The 12,776-nt window shown below is 36.6% G+C and overlaps 1 protein-coding gene across 2 annotated transcripts; it reads right to left on the bottom strand.

Moving 5' to 3' along the window:
• Positions 1–2,044: 2,044 nt before the first annotated feature.
• On the bottom strand, positions 2,045–8,613 carry LOC116251359 (DUF21 domain-containing protein At2g14520-like). Of its 2 annotated transcripts, XM_031625574.2 has the most exons (11): positions 8,324–8,613; positions 6,804–6,880; positions 6,629–6,712; positions 6,389–6,502; positions 6,182–6,268; positions 5,785–5,924; positions 5,597–5,684; positions 4,181–4,254; positions 3,360–3,466; positions 2,956–3,221; positions 2,045–2,245 (listed from the first exon to the last, which is right to left on the bottom strand). In XM_031625574.2, the coding sequence occupies exons 1-11, from the start codon at positions 8,499–8,501 to the stop codon at positions 2,204–2,206; spliced, it is 1,257 nt and encodes a 418-aa protein (XP_031481434.1). In that variant the 5' UTR covers positions 8,502–8,613; the 3' UTR covers positions 2,045–2,203. The 2 variants fall into 2 exon arrangements, with proteins under 2 accessions (XP_031481434.1, XP_049933040.1); XM_050077083.1 differs by lacking the exons at positions 2,045–2,245; positions 2,956–3,221; positions 3,360–3,466 and adding an exon at positions 3,473–3,964.
• Between the last annotated feature and the right edge of the window lie 4,163 nt (positions 8,614–12,776).

The following is a 12,776-nucleotide window of genomic DNA, read 5'->3' as shown; positions in this document are numbered from 1 at the left end:
CAATCGTGAATAAAAAATTCTAAAAGTTTGAGCCCTCTTTTGATGTTCTATTAAAGGTTGATCACGTTTCGATAACTTTTAGTTCTGTTGGCAAGTTGTCAAGGAGATAGAGATAACGCCTGAAGTGGGCCCACTAAAGCAGGCGAAACGATCAAAATATTCAAAGGGAGGATGGTCGAGCCGCTGAGCTCACTACGTTATTTGAATAGTGAAAACTCATGAGCTCGTTCTTGTCGCAGATTCAGGTTGGCTTAATTAGTTATAAAAATTGCTCGTTCTTGCTCGGCTCGTGTTCATCGCGAGCACAGCTTGGTTCACTTAATCGACCCACCATCGAAATCAGTTTGGTTTAAGTAATAGGTTTGGACCTTAGAGATGTCAACATGTTTTCATTCGGGTTTTTCATTTAAATATAAATAAGAAAAAGTCATATCTGAATTTTGAATACTAATTTTCAAAATGTAAGGGCAGTGGATATATCATTCTCGTATAAAACAAAATTTGATCTGAGTTTGAATTTGAATCCAATCAGATATATTTGAATCCGAATTCGACCGGATATCACTTCTTAAATCTAAATCCGATCTGGTTTCCTAATCAAATATTAATTTTTTTTATATCCCAATTTTTTAAAACGATTCAATAGATATTCAATTTAAATCAGATATCCTTGAAAAATGAATTGTTGGTTCAATATAACAAGTGACGGCTAAACTCGGTTGGAATAGTTTTGCCTTTTATGGATGTTTAACAATCGGGTGCTTGGAATTTCCACTTCGAAAGACTTTCATTTTTGGAACCTTTTGACCATAATTCTGAAGAAAGCTAAATATTTTTGTAGATAAGAGCCATGATTTTCATGAAGATTGTCAAATAAAGGCCAGGAGAGAATTTTCATTAATTTCAAAAATATTGGCTATCTTTTTCAATATTACCATCTGAGTTCTTGCTTTTGCTTCTCAGATTAGCAAAAGCTTACTCCAAGCCTTTTTTCATAATTGTCACAAAATATTGGCTCTCTCTAGGAAAATCACGAAAGGTGATCTCTCCTCGGAACTATGGGCGAAGGGCATGAACATGAAAATTTTCCTGAACTTTGTACCAGTTCATTCGGTGTAAGTGGAGAGATCAAATCCACAAGAGCAATGAAATATTTATCGTACAAGAATAATGAGTAAACTTATCTAACACTCGTTTTTACCGTTATTATGGATGAGACTTCTCGAGAGCAATTTCATAGCTGTAGACCCAGCTCGAGCTAGAAACTTTTGGTTAAGGGGCATTAATAGTTTAAATTTTAAAAAAAGTTTATATACAAATAAGTAAAAGTTAAAGAATTTTGAAATGAATTTATAAGTTATAGAGATATCTACCAGTGGCTGCTGTGGGCAATTACTCACACCAACTCATAATATTTGCTTTGTTTACACATGGATACTTCATTAGTTTTTAAGTTTTTACACATAAATGTCCTGTAAATTTGAAATTTAAAATAAAAATGCCCCTTAATAAAAAAAAAATTGGCTCCACCACTGACGTCAACATGTAAACAAAACAAATTTTATGGGCAGCCAATTGCCATGCCCACGGTGCTTACTCGGCTCGCAGTTATAGTTTATACACAATTCATAAAACATATGAACTGACTACATATGAAAACCACATTAACGGATTATGACTTAATAATTATCTTAACTGATAATCACAAGGTATTATTTATGACGTTATTTTCTTAAGAAAAAGTGAATGACAACTTCTTGTTAATTTTGAAATAACAACTTTACATGTTCTACATCGTTAAACTTATAAATCTGTTTACGTAATTTTCATATTCATTTAGTTGACACACACACACACACACACACACACACACACACACACACACACATATATATATATATATATATATATATATATATATATATATATATAGAGAGAGAGAGAGAGAGAGAGAGGCGCCGAGGGAGGGGGGTTTATTTTTCAAGTCATACTTTCTCTTTTTTTCTACGGATTTTTTTCAACATACAAGTATCACATCTGGGCCTGTACAAGTTTCAGTAACTCCGTTTCATATCCACCGTCTGTACAATATCCATTCCGAGAGATACCACTTCCATGCATACAACACCGACAAAAAAGTCGTCAGTATAACAAATACTGGAAAAAAAAAGGGTTACTGTAAGTCACCCAGACCAAGCAGGCGTCACGAATCATCACGACAATCCGTCTCATCAAAGATCTCCTCCTGCACATAACCATGGAAAGAAAAGAGTTAAAAAGAAGACAAGTATGCTTTCTATTTTACGATGTTACATCCGTTCTAGGCAATTACCAACAGTTTGAGTTCACCTGTCCAGGAAATCAAAGGTTCAGACGTGATGCCAAATATTTTTGCAATAACGGGCGCCATTCAAAGTCCGATACGAACTCTGATGGCAACCTGTTACGAGTTTTTTTTGTGCCATCATCTAGATCGACCACCGTGGACACAATACTGTAACGCTAACGCCAACTAATTGACGCACAACATTTAAAAGGACCGCGGTCCTGAATAGCTAATAGAATGGACATTCTAGATGGCTGAATAGCGTATGGAATAGACATAATCCTTCGATAAGCTTTACTGCTCCCATGCAGATGGATTGCATCTGAAGAGCCCAAAGGGTGACAGGTATGGACCAAGAAGTGAGCATCTCACAATGATCTGTCAATCCGCATTCCTAAAGTGATCTCAGATCTTCACCATACATTTTAATTACGAACAGTGACAATAACGAGCATTTTGATGGGCTTCATCACTAGCAGGAGATGGTTTAGGATTAAGACCACTTTAATATTGGTGATTTGACAGACTAGCATATATGCTATCATAGCTATTCCTGTTTCTTCTGCGATAGAAGTCCACTGATTCCAGGAACATGTAAATCTGCAATGAATAAGATCCATAACAAGTACCTGCAGGAGCTCTTCAATGACATCTTCCATTGTAATTATGCCCACAGCTTCTTCTTCTTCGCTGACCTTTGGCAGAGGATTATCTTCAATATGAAGAACATCTGCAAAGACATCTCTCGTCCATTTTTTGCCTCTTGGGGTGCCTCGGTGGGAAAAGGAAGGCAGACTCTTTATCTTTTGCAGCTGTCTTGGGGTTTTGACATTCTTTTCTTGGCTAGGAGCAGCAGTATCACCGTCAATATTCACATGTAGGTCCCTTACTGGATCTACAATGCAAGGGAAGTATCAGAATATTGGAATGGTTCCATAAATTAGAGAAAAACGGGTGCATCAATCAACCAGTATAGCAAACATAAGGAATTAGAAAAATAGCAAACATCTATAAGAGGGAGAAATTTTCCTACCATCAGCTTGTTCACATGATTCGCGTGGTCTTACAACAACAGCCATGTGACTGTGACCTTTCTGAAACTCGTTCAAAATGTCATACAAGGGCATGTTTTCAGGAACCCTGCCACAGCAAAAGCAAGAAAATTAGTTTATGGGCCAGCAAGTCTGCATATGAACATGGGCACACTGTGCAAGGTCTGAACTCTGTTGTTCCCATGTCATCAATAAATCAGATTTATTTCCAGAAAAGAGAACAAAAGAACATTCACTTCATGTGCCTTATCCATCATTCAATGTGCTCTTGAGTCTTTGAGTGTTTCATTACTGACCGGAAAAGTTACCCTAAGAATCCCAAGGACTGATCAAACTATATGGGTACATATTGACAAGTTTACTGGAACCACAAACGACCAGAAGTTACACAATCGATTTGTTTCCAGATCATTTACTAACCCAGTTTTACCTTTCTCATTACTTTTTCATTTACTAGACCAATTTTACCTCTTCCATTAGGTTACCTTTTCATGCTAGACTTGCGTTGGATTAGATAGAGGATGTGTCTGACACATATAAGTATGCCTGCTTCACTGGGCTAGGTTGCAGAAATTACCAGCCCTTCCTGCACATGCTGTTCACATTAGGACACAGCACAAAAGCTCATGACACCTTCAACATACTTGACTTGAGTCTTGTGATCATATCAAAGGTAACCAAGCATAAGCAATCAGTTCATTTGACTTGTTCGGCTCATTTGCCAGCCTTGCTTTAGATAAGAGGCTGCTTGGTGCTTGCAAAAACACAAGAAACTTTTTTCTTTTGAGCCAAAAGAACATACCGAGGAATTTTGCGGATAGTAACGTTCTTAACCGGCACCTCATCTGCTGGATGTATAGATAATAAATTCTTCACCTGCAATTTGATGCATGGCCACAACAAGGTTCTAAACAACCGAAAATTAAATTATGAGACATGCATGAATGGCATACAAGCATGTATGTAGAGGAACGGCATAAGAAGTTACACACATATATAACAACTTGACCAGCTTCAAGAACAGTAGTATACTATGGATAAACAAGCGTAAAATTGTGTAGAGGAATGGCATAAGAAGTTCATACATATATAACAACTTGGCAACTCGACCAGCTTCAAGAACCGTAGTATGGATAAACAAGATATGGGGTAGACAAATTCAGTATGTGCGTTCCTCTTACATTCCTATTATCAAGTCAGCACTCAAGAGTAATAACTAATAAACTTAAGAGAGTACATTCAAAGTCATAAAAAACAAGAGAGAGAGGGGGAGAGAGAGAGAGAGAGAGATGACTAATAGATAGAAATTCATTACAATATCATAAAAGTGCTATTTGACATATTATGCATTACTCATTGAAATAACTAATTTCTTTTTCTTAACTTTGGCCTATTTTAATCCCGTGCATCAGTCTGGTTTTACCATATCAACTTAATTCGTTACTACACAAATGTCACTGGGCACCAAGAGTTTGAGAATTAAACCAACCCGTGACACTAATTTGCATGAACTTTCCTCTACACTCTGCAGACATCTAAACTCACCAACACATAAATCACATCATTCTCACATAAATATATCATAAATTATAATAACTATATTAATTCCATAGTCACAAATACCGTTAATGGGTTTTAAATGGTAAGGTTTTCTTAGGTATTTTTCAGCAAAGCTGAAATTCTCGAAAAAAAATTGGCAATTTTTTTAGAAAAGAAAAAAAATCCTAAAAATCAGGAAAAAGTAAAATAAATGAAAAGGTAATAAGAAAACATAAAAAAGAAACTTGATAAAATGATAAAAATGATGTTTTAGTAATGACAAAAATGAAGATAAATAATTTAACTTAAGTTTTAAACTTTAAAAAATAATGAGAAAAAAAGAAAAAACACGACAGAAAACATGAAAAATTCATGTTGGAGTTTTTTTCAAAAAAGGAAAAAGACGGGCTTTTTTTTGTTTACGTTGTGTTTAACGTTTTTATCGGATCTTTTTCGAAAAAGATGGGTTTTTTGTGACTACTTCACACAATCAACCAGAACATATCACCTATACATCAGGACTAAGATTAACAAACTGAACAAGTCTTACTGATATTTACAAAATGAACAACCTTTTGAACATGAGAGAAGGCAATATCTGAAGAGTTAAATGGCTGCAGAGATTTGTAAGAGAATCTAGTTATAGTAGAACAAACAACTGAAGGAATCCTGAGCCTACCAGAATCAGTCCGATTATATTTGTTGGTTGCTCATAGTATACTGGGACTCTGCTATGCCCTTTGTCCAATATTAACTGCATTAGAGAACTTGAAAACACATGAATCTTTGTCAGACACATTGTTCACAAAAACAATCCAAACAGCTTCATATAAAAGGCACCAATAGATAAAATCAAGAACAGTTTACCTATCGAGTTTCGCATTGATATCAATGGTAAAAGTTTCAGAAATAGGAGTCATAGAATCTTTTGCAGTTTTCTCTGTTAGCTCAAGTGCTCCAGCTATGATTGTTGTCTCATCATGAGTAAGCTCGCCACCTTTCCCTGCCTGCAAACAAATCTTACAACCTTAGTTTCACTGGTTCAGGCAGGGATATCCAACCAGGCAGATCTTCATGTGGCAAATATTCATGTAAAAAATAAGAACACATGAAGAAGGTTCACTGATGAGGATATCCAATGGCTGAAACATGATCTGGAGCACCCAAAGAAGCCTGAATGCATTGACCACCCATATCAACTGCTGAATTACATAACTACAAAGAAAAGCTAGTGCAAAAATGTGAAGAAAAGCAGGTGAACTACCTCATTCCCATGTAAGTTGACAAGTGTCTTCAGCTCAGCTCTACGAAAAAGAGCTACATGTCCCTTACCCAGTAGGTAGTCCAATAGCTGTGCATGGAAAAGTAAGACTTCATGAGAATATTCGATCATATTAAGAAAAAAGGAATGCAACAGGAAAAAGGATAATCAGGTTACATATCAAAAGAAGCAAAAAAATAACAATATCACCTTGCTTATTGGATATGCTACAGGAAAGCAGATCCAAACAAGCAACCGAACCACTGGTGTTACTGCTGCCCCGACGGCTAAACCATACCTTGAGCAGACAGACTGTGGTAATATCTGTCAAAAGAGAAAGGAAAATGATTAAATTTGCATTAGTTAACAAAATTAACCAGCAACAAAATAGTAAACCATCCCTTTAAGAGAAGGAGAGAAAGAGTATTCCTAGATATCTGTTGATCTCACCTCTCCAAACATAAGTATCAAGGTTACTGAAATCAAAATAGCACCCCATGCTGAAACTAGTCCATCCAAAAATATAGGAAGTGCCTGAAATAAAAAAAAATATATAAATATATTAGCGCAGCAGACAGTGATGTAACACTTCATGTCTTAAATCTAGGTTTGTCTTTAAATTTACCTCCATTGCAGCAGCATTGCAGATAAGAAGGGTGCATAGCAACAAATGCTGGTTCTTGACAACAGGCAGTATTTTTTCTGCCAAAGCAAACAAATGATTATTTATTAGCAAGCACAGCCTTCCGGGTAAAAAGGAAAATGTAGAATTAGATGATTTTATCGACATATTTACAATTAATTCTAGTAGTTGGAAAAAGCTTTCATGGCTTCCTGATCAACAATCAACCGATACACATAGCCTTATCTCCAAGACGGCAGTTTAGCGAAACCTCAGTATCAAATATTTTTAAGCGGACATATTTCTAGAAGTTGGTACAGTCAATTCAAAACAACATGAATGTCCAAAATGATCATCGGTTCTTCCTCTATTCTGGAACTCATCATCAGTTAAACTGTGATAATTGTATATGAATTTTCCTGCCCAGTCTACATTGTATGGCATAAATGTATATTCAGTTTTTCTTCAGACCTCATGACTTATAAAACCCTAGCTTATCCACAGTTCCTTCCACATCATTATCCTGTATGAGCACATTGTCCTTTCTTGCATACCTCAAGCGTTATTCCTGGCTTTCAATATCTATCTGCTTCAGCACGAGAACAAATTTATATATAAATGTCTGCCACTCTTCCGCTCATTATATCTGTCCTCATGAAACGGTATGGACTTGAATTAGCACTTCAATAAGATGTACACCATAGGATAAGGTTACCTAACTGGGAAGGCCAGCATATACCTCCCACAGGATGTGACATATCTCATCTTCTAAGCAACAAATCTGCAGAAACAAATTGGTTCACCGCCCACAAACTTCACTCTCTCTATTGATCCCCTCTGCTTCAGGATTCTTTCGCGTTTGACCACACGGTTTTTATTCAGAGAATGTTTTTATAAGAGTTTTCCCACACCTGGAAATGTTCCGCGACCGCTCAGACAGCAAGCAAATAAAGCAGAATTCCATTCTCAGGGAATAAAGAGGCAATAGCACCTGTCTAAAGTTATGCAATCAAAACCCATATACAATCAGAAGGCTGGACCGAATTTCTCAACTGCAACGAGAAATCTACAAACAGATTTATACATGGAAGTACAAAACTTAGAGACATCATGCATTACCAATTCAATGTCATTCGGGAAAGGAACAGAAAAAGCGCATGTTGTAAATTTTCACGCTCTCGCACCAAATAAGCAATGTTAAAGGGAAGACAGAACAGAAAGACAATAAATCGGAGCCTAGTTAGAACGCGTAGGCCCTCCAAACTCCACAAATCCAAGAAACACCAAGCCCATGAAAAGCATCAAATTGCTAAGTAAAGCTTCTCCCGTTTTACCCATTAAGATCGGCATACACATATACTCGAGTTTCCAAACTCCGAAAAATAATTTCAACCATGTCAAGGCAACTAATCGTTGAACAATTCAACTGCAGAGAAAAGCGTCACTAATCGCTTCCCAACTGAAGGAAAACCAAAGCAGGCGTTCAGGACGTCAAGGCAGCGACGTCGCGGGAGAAAGTTTACCGGCATGCTTGCGGTCCTGCGGCGTGCCGGACTTGGAGAGGACCTCCAAATCGACCAGGCTGAGGGACATGAGGCCGAGGGTGAGGCCGGACATGAGGCCGGCGAACAAGACAAGCAGGATGATGATGACGATGTAGAGGAAGAACTCCGTCGAGCAACACTTGTGTTCCACCGCCATTTCCTCCTCACCCCCCACACAGAGAACGGAGAGAGAGAGAGGAGTCTTCTACGAAGGAATTCTTCGTTCTTTTTCACCTTTGAGAGGGAAAAAGAAGCAGAAAAACAAGGAGCAGCGCTGGGCTTGGGAAGGGAAAAGAAAGACAGCCTTGCCTTGAATGCCCCGTTCCAATAATTTCCTTTTTTACCCTTTTCCTTGATGGAATTTCATGGAGCCTCGTACTATTAGATATTTTCACATAGGCCTCTAAACTTGTCCAATTTTAGTGACCCGAGGGTGATCATATGGAACTTGCAAAATCTGCACCCACCCAAAGAACTTCTATAGAGATGATTTTTACCAACGTTTCTGATTGAAACTCTTAACTTGGAACTCACTTTTCCTGACTTGTGACATTATTTCCTTTTCAGAGTTTTCAAACTTAGAGATTACATGTAAATCTTTAGGTGGTGTTCAGATGATACTCAAAAACCGATTTTTAAAAGTAGAAAATGGTTTTGCTTTCAAAAAGCCGTTTCAAGTGAATTTGGGTTCAGCCATGGCAAAGCCCAACAGGTTTTTTAATACCATTTTTTTTTAATGTATTATCCAAATGCTACATGTTTTGTGTAAAGTTAGAAATTCGAATCTTTGGCTAAGGATGACTTCATCCCTGCAAAGTTTAATTGAGAAAACTGAAGAAATCAAAACTCAAGTAGGTAGCAGATACGTACTCGACAGTGCATGGTAGCTTCGCTTGCTTTTCAATTATATATTGGTTTACCTAATGTGCATATTCATTCTTTTTATTTTTTCTTTTTCAAGACGTATAAATCAATTTTTAAGAATAATTCAAAAACTATTTTTTTCACAAAACCAATTTTTTCAAAGCAACTTTTCATCATGGTGTCATCCAAACATGCTCTTTTTGGCGACACCAGTTACTTTTCCTTTCATCACATATCATCTTTAGTAGCTGCTTTTATATATTATATATTCAAAAGGGGCTCATAGTCTCATTTTCAGTTTGCCTACAGCATTAATAGTCGATATGGTAATAGTTGATCGCCAAAAAAGAACAGCGACCATTATACATAAAACTGTTGCAAATCTGCACGCTACGGAAACTACTTGCGTTTAAGAAAGCCAAACGCAATTAATTGCACTCAATCTTCGTTCTTAACAAAGGGAACAGAAAAAAGCATCTACTTTAGAACCAGCCATATAATTCGAATGGCTCGTACAAGCAGAAGCATCTGCTTTATTAACAACCAAGCATAAATACAGAGGTTCGCTGAAGCTAAATTAATGGAAACATGATCACCTAAATGAAATATGCATAACTTTGGGTGCCCTTATGAATTTTTTTTACTGCCGGAGTTGGGGTCAGGTAAATTTTTTGCGGGTCGGAGCGAGTGAAAAGCGGCCAATTGGAAGGACGTTGTCACGTGGAAGAGGGATGGACGGGCCTTCCCTCCACGTCCCAACCCCGCAACGTTGCCGGGATGCCACGCTGGCGCCAGCCTGCTGCCTACGTGTCAACTGGAGCGTGTGTAAATATTGGTAGGGCAGGCTGATCGCGATTTGGCATAAAGATCCTCCGTAGGATCACAATATAACGAAAGTAGCCCTCCATATAACCTTCGTCTCCACAAAGTTGGGTTCGAGTTGACCCGAAGTTTTTGATGGCAGGTTGACCTCTTTCATTATCGGGTTGAGTTCTTAGTCGGTTCGATGTTCATTTATATTTGAAACCCATAATATTTAATATTTCAAAAACTTTTAATAACTTTTTATGAGAGTCATTGGTAATACATAAAAAGTTTATAAAAATGTATAAGATTGCTACTGTAATATATATAGGGCCCTTAATACTCGACTCAGGGTCAGATCAACTCGGCCCTACAAATTTTTTTAATCTATCCAACCTCCATGTCAATAACCAATCCAAACCCAACCCATCACAGACCGGATACCCGACCTGTTGCCCACCCTTACCTGGACCAACTGGCACCATGGATGAGAATCAAATTGGATCACAGACTAGACCCGAATTGAAATCAAACGGGTGTGAGGGGGGAAATCCAAATCGGATGTTGTTTTCAGATCCAGATCTGAAGCTGGGGGGACCTGGTCTGGATTTGGAGGAGGTCCAGCGTGGTATCCTCGCTGAAACGGGGCAAAAAAAGAAAAAAGAAAAAAGAAAAAAGCATTCAGATTGGATATGGACATGGGTTTAGGCTGACTGCTTGAAATATTGATCCAAATTCGAATGGAAGTAAGAACTAAGAAGGGGACGGCTTTAGTGCGAGTCAGGCTTGTCAGGTGGTCTCAGCCTTCTTGGCGTATATTTACCTGCTTTCAATGAATGTAATTCAAATTTGCCTTATTTTGCTTTGTGTTTTTTGCTAGCTTTTTACATGTTTCAAAAACTTTTATTATTTTTACATATTTTTCCCTTCATATTTTTCAAAATTCAAGGCCAAGGTTTTTTTAATTTTTTCTCCACAGAAAGAGGCGGTAATTTGATAATTATAAAGAAAAGATGGACGGCCATTTATTACGCACAAAAGTTGAGCTGTTTTCGTACTTTTTCTTTTATGTTGTTATGGATGAACTCAAATAATATTCATGAGGCTTTTTTACATTTTGTGATGCTAAAAATTATTGTAAATGGTGTTTCACTATTATGGTTGATTTGTCATGACTTTAACTGTGAAGTGCACCATTTATGATGGTTTTTAACATTATAAAATAATAAAAAAAAACTCATCCAGCTAGGGGTATAGATAAATGGGAGCTTCTTGGAGCGCATGTCTAAAACTTTGAATTTAGATGTTGAATCTTAGTGAACTTTAGTTGAATCTTAGTGAACTTTAGTCCAGTTATATAAGGCAACCCCATGGAATCTAAATCACTATTACCAGGTTAATTGAAAATTTATTAATTATATATTTAGTACCTCATAAAAAAAAATGACTCAACCGTGTAAAACAATTCCATTGAACAAGTGGTGAAAGTCTCTGTGGCGATAAAATTAAACTGAAAAATGGAGGCAGCAGGTGTTCCATTTTAAGAGAAGAAAGTCTTGGAACCTTTTTGACGGTTTCATGACAACTTCTTCATAAAAAGTAAACAGTCAAGAATGCCCCTCAAAAGAAAGAAAAACCCGAATTTATTTCCTTATTATGGTGTATTATTACATGTTTTTAAAGAACAGAAAATAATCAATGAGATCTCCAAAAGCAAAGAGAGTAGAAAAAAAAAAGCTCATTGTTTAATAGGATCCACATCTTTAACAAAGTCCTCAACTAAAAATGGTTATATGTAGAATTATACAAATATGAAGGTACACATGCAAAAAGTAGAATTATACAAATATATATATATATAAAGAGAGAGAGAATTCCCCCTACCGGATAGGATACATTGGGCTGTGCGTATGAGTCGTACTTGACTGCCGAATAGTTATCGGATGGTCAAAATTTAAAAATTGATTATTAAAAGGACCATAAATAGCTTTTACAACTACCATAAATCATTGCAATCTGCCACACCATAAACTGTTGCGCCAATTTAGTGATTGTTTTTAAGGTATCTTCAAATTTTAGCCATTCAACAAGATTAAACTGTCATATATACGTATAATCCATCACATTCCCACATGTATTGGAAGTAAGATGGCTTTAGTATGGCTGTCCCCTTTCACCTCTTTGCTAAGTTCTTCCGTTATTCTCCCTCTCTCATCCTCACTCCGTTTGAGACATTCGAATATATCATATGTCGTCGGATGATAAAAATTTTAAATCTGTCTCTAAAAACACCATGAACATTCGGTAAAAGTAATATAAACATCACACATCAAATGTTATCAGATAATTCAAAATTAAAAAATAAAAATTTATCTCTAAAGCATTATAAATAGTTGCTAAATGTTCCTATAGCGACTGTTCCCAGGAACAATATTTTAAATTTTTAGCCATTAAACAACACCCGACTTAATAAATTTGAAAATACAAGAAGGTAAAATGAACGAGAACTTCATCTCTGATCCATGGAACAAATTCGTAAAACGTATCAAGAATTTTGTTGCTTTATTTATGTATTTTGTGGAGTGAGTTTTCAGAGGTCACCGCACAATTTCCTCTTAGGTAATAAACAGGAAAAAAAAAAAAAACATTGCACTCTTTAAAGTAACCTGATTTTAGCATCGCATTTCAGCAACCTAATACGATCAAGCATGAAATATCACATTCCGAATACATTAATTTTTTTTTTATCACGACAATATATAAG

The sequence above is a fragment of the Nymphaea colorata genome, chromosome 3 (assembly GCF_008831285.2).
Source record: "Nymphaea colorata isolate Beijing-Zhang1983 chromosome 3, ASM883128v2, whole genome shotgun sequence".
NCBI classification, from domain to species: domain Eukaryota; kingdom Viridiplantae; phylum Streptophyta; class Magnoliopsida; order Nymphaeales; family Nymphaeaceae; genus Nymphaea; species Nymphaea colorata.
This window is presented reverse-complemented; position numbering and strand designations above follow the sequence as displayed.